The sequence below is a fragment of the Squalius cephalus genome (assembly GCF_949319135.1).
Source record: "Squalius cephalus genome assembly, chromosome: 14".
In the NCBI taxonomy this organism is placed as follows: Eukaryota; Metazoa; Chordata; class Actinopteri; order Cypriniformes; family Leuciscidae; genus Squalius; species Squalius cephalus.
The window spans coordinates 31,653,781-31,665,849 of record NC_137135.1 but is presented as its reverse complement, the minus strand read 5'-3'; the positions used below and the strand labels follow the sequence as shown (position 1 = coordinate 31,665,849).

The following is a 12,069-nucleotide window of genomic DNA, read 5'->3' as shown; positions in this document are numbered from 1 at the left end:
GGCGAATGACATCCTATATAATAATAAAATGTTATTATTATTATTAATATAATAATAATAATAATAAGTATTATTGTAACACAAATACATGGTTGTGAATAGATATTTTACAGGACGTTCATTTTAACCATCCCCTCCAAAGACATAAAATACATGTATCTATTAAGTCTATGATCCTCTCACCCAATGTGGCTTTTAATTTGAAAATTTCAAACCTGTCTCGTCGTTCGCGTTTTGCTTCACACCTCTCTTTGGAAAATTCGAGTAAACGCTCTCAATTCATCTCAATGCCATTAGTAAATAAATCCAGAAAACAACCAGAGGTTCATGTACAGTTTTTAGGTAAGTGATATTTAAATGTGAGCTTTTACAGTGTGAAATCTAGACACTGAAGGTATTTTATTTGTCAACACAACATGAAGAGCACATGTTTCCGCAGCATGATTTATGTGAAATGATTTGTATTTTGAATAATATATTTATAATGATCATGATATAGTGGTTTCCAGGCTGTCAGGATATATAGTTTGTGTGTATGTTGTTGATGAGGCATTGCAAAGAAACACACTCTGTAACTGAGTTGGCCTAATGTGATAATTTGCTATATGAGAAAGTACCACTTTGTTCTTTCTTGACAGGTCACATGCGTTTTCTCATATACCAGCCTCTTAACTCAATCTCTCAAACAAACCAAAAATGTGCTTTTTTCAGGTGACACGTTTTTCAGAGGTTTATATCCACCATGTCAAAGGCAACCAAACGCAAACACGTAGTCAAAGAACTTCTGGAGGACTATGTCAAACCCACTGAAGACCAGCATATCATGAGGGTACAATTGCAGAAGCTTTTGGGATCTGTACGGCTTATTATACTATGTTAGTAAATAATTACACACCTCTTCCTCATCACAGGTCTTGGGAAGTAATGGCAATAACCTCCATGAAGCTGTGACTGGCAGTGGCGAGCGCTACCTGGTCAGTATGCCTACTAAGTTCCGCAAGAACCTCTGGATCAAACGAGGTTAGTTTGTTCTGCCTTTCCTGGGCATATAACAACTCTGTTCTTAAATACACTAAAACGTTTTCACAATCTTTCTCTGTTTTTAGGAGACTTTGTCATTGTTGATCCTATTAAAGAAGGAGAAAAGGTGAAAGGAGAAATAAGCTTCATACTTTATAGGGACCACATTCAGTACCTGAGGAAACTTGGTGTCTGGTAAGGCCATTGTGTCTTCTTTTTAACCATTTTAGTTTAATAACTTTATAATAACTAATTATAATAACATTATTATAAGTTTATTATATATACCATATCATTTTATATATAAACAAACATTATTTGTTGTCAATCAATTAAAAAAATTAACAAATTAATAACACATTTTTCTGTAATTTATTGCGATTAATCACACGTAACATTCAAGTTTTTAATAGATTTTTTTATTTTGTAATAATTTCACATTTAATGTCCAAATTGATGTATTAATTTTAGCCATTATAGCCATTCAGCATTATAGTATAATTAAAAGCCATTATTTTTAACATTTATTAGGCTTTAAAAACTATAACATCTTTTAATTTAAGTGAACTTAAAACAATCTTCACATAAACCCATTGTAATAAATGTCACATTAACCATTGCCCTTCAATATATCAGGGCTCAATTTTTTCTATTGGCCCAGCCAGACCGCTTCAGGGGCCGTATTCACAAAGAATTTTAAGGCTAAAAGTAGCTCCTAACTGGCGAATTTAGGAGCAACTCCTAAAAATAATGGGCGTGTCACTCGTAACTTTAGGACTCCTAATTTTTTTGACTAAGAGTAATTCACGAAGCATTTTAGCCCTAAAAGTAGCACCTAAGCCTGGGACAGCTTAAAAGAAGTCGAGAGGACTCCTAACTCACTAAGACCTATTCACAAACTGCTTTTTGTGGCATTTCACGTTGCAATGTTTTAAAATGCGTATGCGGCGGCTACAGGAGCTTCCAAACGCGAGGGAACAATTTTACATTGTAGGCATAACTAGGGATGCAATAACGCCACCAACAACAACCAAAACTAGGCTACTCATTGCATGTAAACTAATTGTAACGTTTCATTGTGAATCAAATTAAAATGTTCTTCTCTTTGCAAACGTAGGCAGAGGCATATAGTGACAGATTAATTCAATAATGTTGCAAAGATATTGCATCAATCCATATGTTTCATTAGGCTACTAGGCTATTTGTTTTGCCTTAGTCTTTATTCATTTAGGCTATTTATTCAGTTAAGGCCCGTTCACACCAAGGACGATAACTATAAAGATAACGATAAAGATATAATTCTAAAAATCGTTCTCCATATTAAAGAATAACAGAGTTCACACCACAACTATAACGATAAAGATATGAGGAACGATATCGTTGGGATCACTTTCAGAACGATTTTTTTCCAGCTGTCGAACGATAAAACACTGACAGCCAATCAGAATCCATTCTAATTTAAAGGTCTCGCGCATTTAAAATGGATCTGGATCATCCGGTCGCGCGCGTGCTTAGAATAAAAAGACTGTTATCGTCGCATATATAGTTATCTTTATCGTTATCTTTATAGTTATCGTGCTTGGTGTGAACGGGCCTTTATTCATCATCTTCCGTCCTTTGCACTACGTGTAGCGCACGCATTCTCAGACCTGTCACCTGTCACTCATCATCGTAGGGGAGGTGTTTGGAATCATTCCCGCGTTACAATCATCAGCCAATCAAGGTGGTCACTTCAGTCAAGCTTGTGCATGAGTAATGACGTCATCCATAGCAACGAAGACTCACTCTTAGTTTAGGAGTTGTCATTTTTCTTTACTAAGAGTAGGTCTGAAAGGCGTTGTGAATAACTTTTAAGAGAAAACTCTAGCTAAAATCTTTTAGTGTGATTTAGGAGTACTCCTAGTGGTAAGATAAAATGCTTTGTGAATACGGCCCCAGATTTTCACAAAAAGGATGTATACAAAAATGTAATAAAGCTATCAAACACTTCACTGTCTTCACTGCATAAATTATAAATTAAATATAGATTAATCATTATTAAAGGAACACACCGACTTTTTGGGACTTTAGCTTATTCACCGTATCCCCCAGAATTAAATAAGTCCATACATACACTTTTCATCTCCGTGTGACATACACTCACACATACACTTTTAACTCTGTCTGACGCACCCACCGCTAGCCTAGCTTAGCACAAAGACTGGAGGTAAATGGCTCCAGCTAGCATACTGCTCCCAATAAGTGACAAAATAACGCCAACATTTTCCTATTTACATGTTGTGATTTGTATAGTCACAGTTGACCGTAACCGTAACAGTTCTAACCATATACACACTGGGAACTATATTCTCAGAAGGCGAAGCACTGCTACTTGGGTGGAGTGATTTACACCAACTCTGAGCGAACTCTCTGCTCCTCACCACAGGGCTTCGCATGTGCTGCGAGCAAATCACTCCGCAGAAGTAGCATTGCTTCGCCAAAGGATGACGGGAAAAACGGATGCTGCGTTAATTGCGTTAAAAATTAACATGTTCATTTTGACCGCCCTAATATATACTATATAGGAGTTGCAGTATGTTTGTCTGTAATATTTATATTTGCATTATTATTATCCCTAGACAACAGTAATTCTTCCCAGACTCATGTGTTCAGATGTGTTCAAGAAAACTAAGCTGTAAAGTGTTTAGTAAACCTCATTTTCACACTTCACACAGGCCAGCAGGATTCCAGGAGGATCGCACATCCGATGACAGGAACGAGGGAACACCGAAAGAAAGTGAAAGAAAAACCAAGGAGGAGGATGACAGCGACTCGGAGGATGACGACAGTGATCTTTTCGTGAACACCAATCGTGCCACTGTTCTCTACAGTGAGAGTGAGGAAGAGACTGATGAGGATGAGGAGGAGGAAAAGGAAGATGAAGGAAGAGCATAAAACAAGCAAACTGCAAATGATACTGGACGATGCTTACACTACAGCATGACCAAGACCAGTTTTCTATGATAATGAACCTTAATTGGGTTTAAAAAACGTAATGCCTGAGACTAAGATTTTCAGAGCTGAATCATTTCTCTCAAATGGCTTTCAGATGGTGTTTCTGGTTTAGTTTACTGGGTTTCCAATCTAAAGGTCATTTTTGTTTCATTAAAAGGAAACAGATTATGCATCATCATTTTTGTTAATAAAGCTTTGTAATAAACGTTGTTTTGCACTGATTTCTGTCTGCTAAACTCAACTCTAGTTTTGACTCTCAGAGTTGCATTTCTGCATTCAGAACTGGGGTTTGACGTTTCGGTCCAAAGTTGGAAAATCTCAGCTGGGCTACGCTTGTGCACCAGGAGGATGGTGTGATTCGCACAGGGTTCCTTGGGCTCATCCTTGGGGAAGTCAAAGGTGAGGAAGGCAGGGTTGTGGATAGGGTACACTCTCAGTCTCTGAAGACACATGCCCAGGTAGACATCATCAATGGGGAACAGGTGAACCTTTTGCGACATCTCCAAAAGCCTATGGGCCAGAGAACCAGAGTAAACCACCCCCCCTCCACCAGGGTATGATGGGTAAGTCCCTTTAAAGAAGCTCTCAGGAATGTAGTACTTACTCCCATTAGAGCGCATTGGTGCTGCACTGTTTATCACGTCCCCCACAACAAACGTCTCCATTTTATTTGACCGCCTGGATCCATTTGAGAAGCTTCTATTAGCCTCCTCGGCCAGCAGATAGTCTAGGAGAGCAGGCGTCCTCACAAAGATATCATCATCACCTTTAAAAATGAAACGGGCATGTGGGCATCGCCTTGAGAACCAGTCCCAGAACAGCACATCCTTCAGGGTGAGGTTAAAAAACGTGTCCATGAATTCCCATTGGATGATGTCACCATATTTATCACTCTCTAATTGCAATTTCTCTTCAATATGCAAGTCTTTGGACTTCCCCAGAAGGAAGACCCTGCGAACAAGCCTTTGCCGCCCACCTCGGCTTTTTATTCTTCCTGAACGCCCCCAAGTTTCTCTTATCGCTTCTCTGTTCACAAAATCCGCAGTAAGACTTTTGATGGCCAGGAGCAACGTTGGAGCCCGATTCTTTGCTAGTGGACCACCATCACAAACATCTAAAGGATCTATGATCAGCGGATATTCTCGACAGTGCATGCTGGTCACAAAATCTTTCATCTGCGTTGGTAGAGTGAAGAAATCTGGCATTGTATTGTTAATCTCATAATCTGGAGAGCATCCATTCCCACTTCTTCTGGACCTTCCTGTTTTGTAAGAAATACCGGGTGGCTTTTCAGCCAGATGAGGATTTAGGATGGGGTTATGCTGGGAATCTATCTTATACTGGATGATGTTCCATAGTGCTCCACTGTTTAGCTCGCTTCTCCAGAAGGATTTCACAGGATGGGGAGCCAGATCTCTGGAGAATTTGAGACCTCTGGCAGTAAAGTGTGTCTGCAGCACAGGATGAACACCAGGTGCACCATGTTTCAAGACATAGATCATATTTATGGAGACATAGATGTACATTGGGACCACCAGTGTGCACGGCAAACAGAAGAACAGGATCCTCCGGCGGTATCGCCACAGACGTGAAGCCATATACTGAGGAAAGGAAGATTTAATGTCAAACAGACCATCCAAATTGATTGTATTATCTCTAATCACTCAGACTGTCAACACAGTTGTGACTAGTATTATTGCACAATATTAAATCTACAAAAAATACCCATGGTTTACTGTTACTTATGGAAGGGGTGAGCGGGGCGCAAACAAACCTGGGGCTGTAGTTGAAACACACATGGTTTAACCACATGCAAGCATGACATATTTACTAGTTGCCTTATCAACACTATATAGAGAAAAAAATTTGCCAAAATTAAAAAAGTCTTTGGAAGATATCCCTGAATACTTAACCATAGCAAAAGTAAAAATGTTTTACTGATGTTAATTTTTCATCTCTGTTTTTCGTGTTTCTTTAAAAGACAAATCTGATATTATTTTAATCTTATATCTGTTATTTAAGAGTTGAGATAGGCTAGTTTTGTAATACTGATAACTATCAGAAAACACTATAGCTGGGTTTATATTAATCGTGTATACGGCAGTTCTGGCAGGTCACGTTAGTCAAGCTCACATCAGCTGATACACGTCTACCTAGGCTATAGGAATACGACGCCTATCACGGTATACATATACAGGTGCTGGTCATAAAATTAGAATATCATCAAAAAGTTGATTTATTTCAAGAATTCAACTTAACAGGTGAAACTAATATATTATATAGACTCATTACATGCAAAGTGAGATATTTCAAGCCTTTATTTGTTATAATTTTGATGATTATGGCTTACAGCTTATGAAACCCACGAAATCAAAATCCCAGAAAATTAGAATATTACATGAAATCACACAGTAATTACACAGTGACACCATGGTCATTGAACCAGGTTTTGGTTCTTTTGGCAGTGTGGGCCGGTGCAAATCCTGCTGGAAAATGAAGGAAGCATGTCCTGGTAGACGGCTGCGTTGACTCTGGATTTAATAAAGCACAGTGGACCAAAGTCCTCTTTTCTGATGAGAGCAAATTTTGCATCTCATTTGGAAACCAAGGTCCCAGAGTCTGGAGGAAGAATGGAGAGGCACACAATCCAAGATGCTTGAAGTCCAGTGTGAAGTTTCCACAGTCTGTGTTGGTTTGGGGAGCCATGTCATCGGCTGGTGTTGGTCCACTGTGCTGTCCACTCAACGCAGCCGTCTACCAGGACATGTTCAGAGCACTTCATGCTTCTTTCAGCAGACAAGCTTTATGGAGATGCTGACTTCATTTTCCAGCAGGATTTGCACCTGCCAAAAGAACCAAAACCTGGTTCAATGACCATGGTGTCACTGTGTAATTACTGTGTGATTTCATGTAATATTCAAATTTTCTGGGATTTTGATTCCGTGGGTTTCATTAGCTGTAAGCCATAATCATCAAAATTAAAATAAATAAAGGCTTGAAATATCTCACTTTGCATGTAATGATTCTATATAATATATTAGTTTCACCTGTTAAGTTGAATTCTTGAAATAAATCAACTTTTTGATGATATTCTAATTTTATGACCAGCACCCATAAGCTCCTTCAGTAGCCTATTATCAGCAGCTATCGCATTTCTCAGGAGTGAATAACCCTCATCTGATCTGTTCTGTTTACCATAAGGGAGGTTATTGCTGCTCTCCCTGCTCTTATCCATGCTAGGCTGCATGCGCAGGGAGTTCTTGCCTAGAACAGAACCATACAGCCAATCCTAACTATGCTAATTTTCAATTGTATTTGACGATAGTGGTCCTGACAGAAATCCCATTTACGCAGGTAGGGCATGTTGTAACACTGAGTTACAATGTGCCCCTATTAGAACTATTCTATTCTATTCTATTCTATTCTATTCTATATGCCTTTATGAATTCTATTGAGAAACCATGAGAAAAAAGTGAATAAAGACTGAGTCAATATTCAGAAATTATTAATTATTATTATGTTTTGAAATATGCTTTATAGCTGTGTTTTGCAGTGTGTTTTGTCAAACACAAAAATTTGTTTATTTTTAATTATTAAAAAAAACAATTATTTTAAAAGTAAATAATTGTATTTTATTGACAAAATAGTGTGTACATATATATATATATATATATATATATATATATATATATACTATTTTGTGTATTAAACTATTAAATAAATAAATAAATATATATATATATATATATATATATATATATATATATATATATATATATATATATATATATATATATATATATATATATATAATGTTTATTTATTTATTTTTTATTAGATCAGATAACAATTTAATCTTTCATATGGTTATGTTACAACGTGCCCCACCTATGGGGGATGTTGTCACATTTCACTTCCATTCTTTCGGGGTATATCAAGAAAAAAAAGCATACTGTATTAATGAAACAAAACCACATAATTTATTCTCTGAACCCCAAGTGGATTTACACAAACTGAGAAAGTCAAACACTTTTAGGATGTGCCCCGCTCTTCCCTACTAATTATTCATTTATTTTTATTCAAATGTATTCAAATTAAATATAAAACTAAGGTGAGACTGTAGTTTTCACATAATTTCCCACTTGTGCTACTCTAAAAGATAAAAGTAGCCTAATCCACTAAATTATACTAACTATCGTTTTTACTTCTCGCTTTGTGATTATTTTATTGTTCCAACAACGAAACGAAACTTATATTTAGACTTTGGACTTACCACTATTCTGGTAATGCAGGCCATATGATGAATTTCGCGTCATTCACGCAATAATAGGCTTCACATAAATAATATGCGGAAAAGAAAAGGATATTATGTGGATCAAGTGAAAACGTCTAATAACCAAACAAACCAAGAAATAAGGTAAATTTCCCAATGTCTCGAGTAGCCTCTACTGCTGAGCGCGTGAAGTGATCTCAGGTGTGTGTGAGTGTGTGTGTGAGGTCACGCCCACGATAAAAGCTAACAGATAAACAGGCCGGGCAGAGGCTAGTTGTCACACTTTTCACTAGAATATTTCTCATATTTTTTAAAAGTCAAATTCTATAGACACAAACCTTAAAGTCTTGGGTACCTAAAAACTATTGAACAGGTACAACCATGGACAACAGCCAACATGAAATTTCTTAAAAATAAGTAAATATGTTCATTAATTGTAGTTTTGAACTCAAATCCTTTTAGTTTAGTAACGTTTAAACCCTTTATTTATTTTTGTTAGATAGCAAATACACTCAAGCCCTGCAATGCCCTATTTATTATTGCAATTGTGGTAGATCTTATGGAATGCCAAATCTGACTTAATAATAAATAAATAAATAAATAAATAAATAAATATGCTAAGAAATATATATATATATATATATATATATATATATATATATATATATATATATATATATATATATATATATATATATATATATAAGATTATTTATACTTTTATTTCCTTATGTATAATTATATTTTTTCCACATTTATTTATTTTTTCATTTATTTATTTATGCATTTATTTATTTCCACTTTTATTTATTTTCACATTTATGTATATGTATTTATGTATACATTTATTTATGTATACATTTATTTAGTTATACATTTATTTAGTTATACATTTATTTAGTTATACATTTATTGCTCTGTATGCTAATGAGGGGGCGTGTTTTACCTCAGACATGGCAATCGAGCTCAGAGTGGCAGTGCTGAAGCTTTGAGGCCACAGTAAATGCATTCATGGCTCCTTTGCATTAACAGTCTGTACATAATATCTAATGCCATTCAGAGTTAGCGTCTGCACGTCCCACATCTGCAGTGCGGAGATGGATTTTGTTGAAACTGATTTTATTTTACTGGTAACAGCCCTATAGGGCCTTATTAACTGAATATATCAGTTAAAATTAAGAACTTATAGCCTACATGATGATGCATATAGCCTACTATTTAATAAGGTTTTAAAAAATGCCCCAGAAAATCAATTTATAGCGGAAATATCACCTCTTTATGGAAAAGTTTGTTTCTGTTGCTGTCAATAGTGTTTTTGGAAGATACATTAAAATGCAGTTAGCTTCTGTGTACGGATCTACAATGCATGGCATAAAATGTGGTTAATAGTGGATAATTTTGACGCGCTTCCGTGTCAAAGTGTCTGTTATCAGCAGATTCTGTTCATGTATGCCCAGACATTTTAGAAATCCCGACCTGCTGTTGTTTTACGGCCATGTCTGGAATAAAGAGTAGGCCTATGTATGGGATCTGTATAGGTTATATGCATACAGTTAGGGTGATATTAAAGGACATAAACCGTGATATAAGATTTTGGCCATATTGCCCATCTCTAAGTCATTTGTTCCCTGCGTGACCTGAAAAGTCACGTCCACAAACCTCTTACATATTGTTTGGTCACACCACAAAGTGTCACTGTGGCCTCAAAGCTACAGCACTGCCACTCTGAGCTCTATTGCTATGTCTGAGGTAAAACACTCACCCCTCATTAGCATACAGAGCAATAAATGTATAAATAAATAAATGTAGACATAAATACATATAAATGTGAAAATAAATAAATGTGGAAAAAAATATAATTATACATAAATAAGGAAATAAAAGTATAAATAGTAATTTAGTTTTGTTTTTTTGTTTTTTACATTTCTTCGCATATTTATTTATGTATTTATTATTATTAAGTCAGGTTTGCCATTCCATAATATCTTTCTTATGTACCTGGAACCTAATTATCTGGGGCGTCTCCAATCGAGACCCAAGCGTCTGCAGTCGACACTTAATAAATATATCTGGGGCGTCTACAATCGACACCCAATAATCTTTAGTGGCTCTGTGTCTACAGTTGACAAATGGCTTCTAGTTCAACGACGTCTCGTCCCTAACTTGCTGCGCAGCAATAATAAACAGACAGACTTCAGCAAATGTCCTTTAAATGCTTTAATCACGGCCGGGAGAGTTCTCAAGCAATTCTCACAGAATATCACCCAAAAAGAAGAATAGCCTACATCAGGTTTTATAAAGACAGACACAACAATAAGATCAACGTGACTAACAACTCACGTCACCTTCTTTCAATATGATTGGTTCAATTTGTAAAATTTGTTCAATTTCCTCTTGACTCATTTGACAGCTGTTTTCGTATGTTGTGGTTTAATTTACAAATGTTTGATTGACAAGTGTTGCGAGTTGACACCATGAATTGTTTCACAGATCAGTGCTGCGTATGCGTTCCAGTCCAAAATTGTCATGCCCTTCACTCGCTAACTTCCCTCCGTCTCGTTCACTCGTGCAACGTAAGCAATGACGTACATCCAAGTGCCCACTACTGGCGGAAACTGCAATGGGCTGAATTGAACGTCCTAAGCCCTTGATCACTTGGAATCAGCTATGGAGTTGATTTATTATTTACATTTTTTTTCCCTTTAAGAATTTGTTTAATGCAGCATCCAAATGTTTATATGTGTTTGGGTTGTTTTAAATAAAATAAAAATATAATTAATATATCATAGAGTTGACTGTTGTGGTGACGATTAGACGAGATCTGTGGTGACGTCACAATCGTACTGCATTGTGGGACATATAGGTGCCTGAAGTGTACATTTGAAGTAGACTCGCTCCCTCGGTCAAAATCGAGGGAACGAGGGTCTGTCCATAAACTTCCCTTGTCCACTTCACTAAGTGGAACGCACTTCAAAATGGCGGCAGGGATTCCCCCGAGGGGAAGTGCTTAGGGAAGTTCGCAAGTGCGTGTCTAAAAGTGGACTGGAACGCAGCACAGGGCTGCGTTTCCCAAAAGCACCGTAAGCCTATTAATCGTTAAACAATTGCCACCAATTGCCTGCGATCAAATTAGGCTTACGATGCTTTTGGGAAACGCAGCCCATATGATTTCTTCATTACAAAATTATATCAACTATTTCATTTATGTTGATTAGAGTTTAGAATTCAGAATTAAATATGCTTTTCATCAGTGTGACGATAAAATTAGTATGAGGCTATGAGCTCACCAGACCTTCTGAATGGAACCAATCATGAGTAAAACGCTCTCATCTTCTCTCCACAAAACGTGCCCACAAATACTAGTTGTCTTCAGGCTGCTTATTGATAAATGTGTTACATAAACAAACATATTTTGACGATATCACCAAAAAAAAAAAAGAACTACTCCTTGACAGAGTCTTGGTCAAACAAGTTGAGCTGGTTGAATGGGTTTCAGGTCTTCAAATTCAGAGCAGAAAGTCAGAATGCCTTCCTCAGTATTTTTGTCCTGTTTTTCAATACAATTATCTGAACATCTTTGAATCAAGATATATCTTGATTCAAAGATGTTTATACATTTACTTGAGGTGCAAATGTAAAATGATGTCTTGAAAAATTGTAGAAAATTAAGTGAGTTTAGGTTATGCTTAAAACAAGAACAAATATCTGTCTGCGAGTTATGAAAACTGCTTTGAATTAAGTTAATTTTTCTCAAGACAAAAATACAGAGGAAGAACATTCCT

The 12,069-nt window shown here is 36.4% G+C and overlaps 2 protein-coding genes across 2 annotated transcripts; one reads left to right on the top strand and one right to left on the bottom strand.

Annotated features, from left to right (window-relative positions):
- The first annotated feature begins 225 nt into the window (after window positions 1-225).
- eif1ad (eukaryotic translation initiation factor 1A domain containing) lies at window positions 226-4,235 on the top strand. The gene is made up of 5 exons (XM_079892427.1): window positions 226-342; window positions 712-829; window positions 912-1,020; window positions 1,107-1,215; window positions 3,735-4,235. The coding sequence occupies exons 2-5, from the start codon at window positions 743-745 to the stop codon at window positions 3,952-3,954; spliced, it is 525 nt and encodes a 174-aa protein (XP_079748553.1). The 5' UTR covers window positions 226-342; window positions 712-742; the 3' UTR covers window positions 3,955-4,235.
- On the bottom strand, window positions 4,128-5,724 carry LOC307171051 (N-acetyllactosaminide beta-1,3-N-acetylglucosaminyltransferase 2-like; the record flags this gene model as incomplete). The annotated part of the gene is made up of 1 exon (XM_079892426.1): window positions 4,128-5,724. Exon 1 carries the CDS (start codon window positions 5,610-5,612, stop codon window positions 4,128-4,130), a length of 1,485 nt encoding a protein of 494 aa, XP_079748552.1. The 5' UTR covers window positions 5,613-5,724.
- Between the last annotated feature and the right edge of the window lie 6,345 nt (window positions 5,725-12,069).

What these genes read in the sequence shown, in the direction of transcription:
- eif1ad (XM_079892427.1), top strand. Translation starts at nt 743, where the DNA reads ATGTCAAAGGCAACCAAACGCAAACACGTAGTCAAAGAACTTCTGGAG. An exon ending in AAGACCAGCATATCATGAGG is followed by an intron (nt 830 to 911) that starts GTACAATTGCAG and finishes TCCTCATCACAG; the next exon opens with GTCTTGGGAAGTAATGGCAA. An exon ending in CTGAGGAAACTTGGTGTCTG is followed by an intron (nt 1,216 to 3,734) that starts GTAAGGCCATTG and finishes CACTTCACACAG; the next exon opens with GCCAGCAGGATTCCAGGAGG.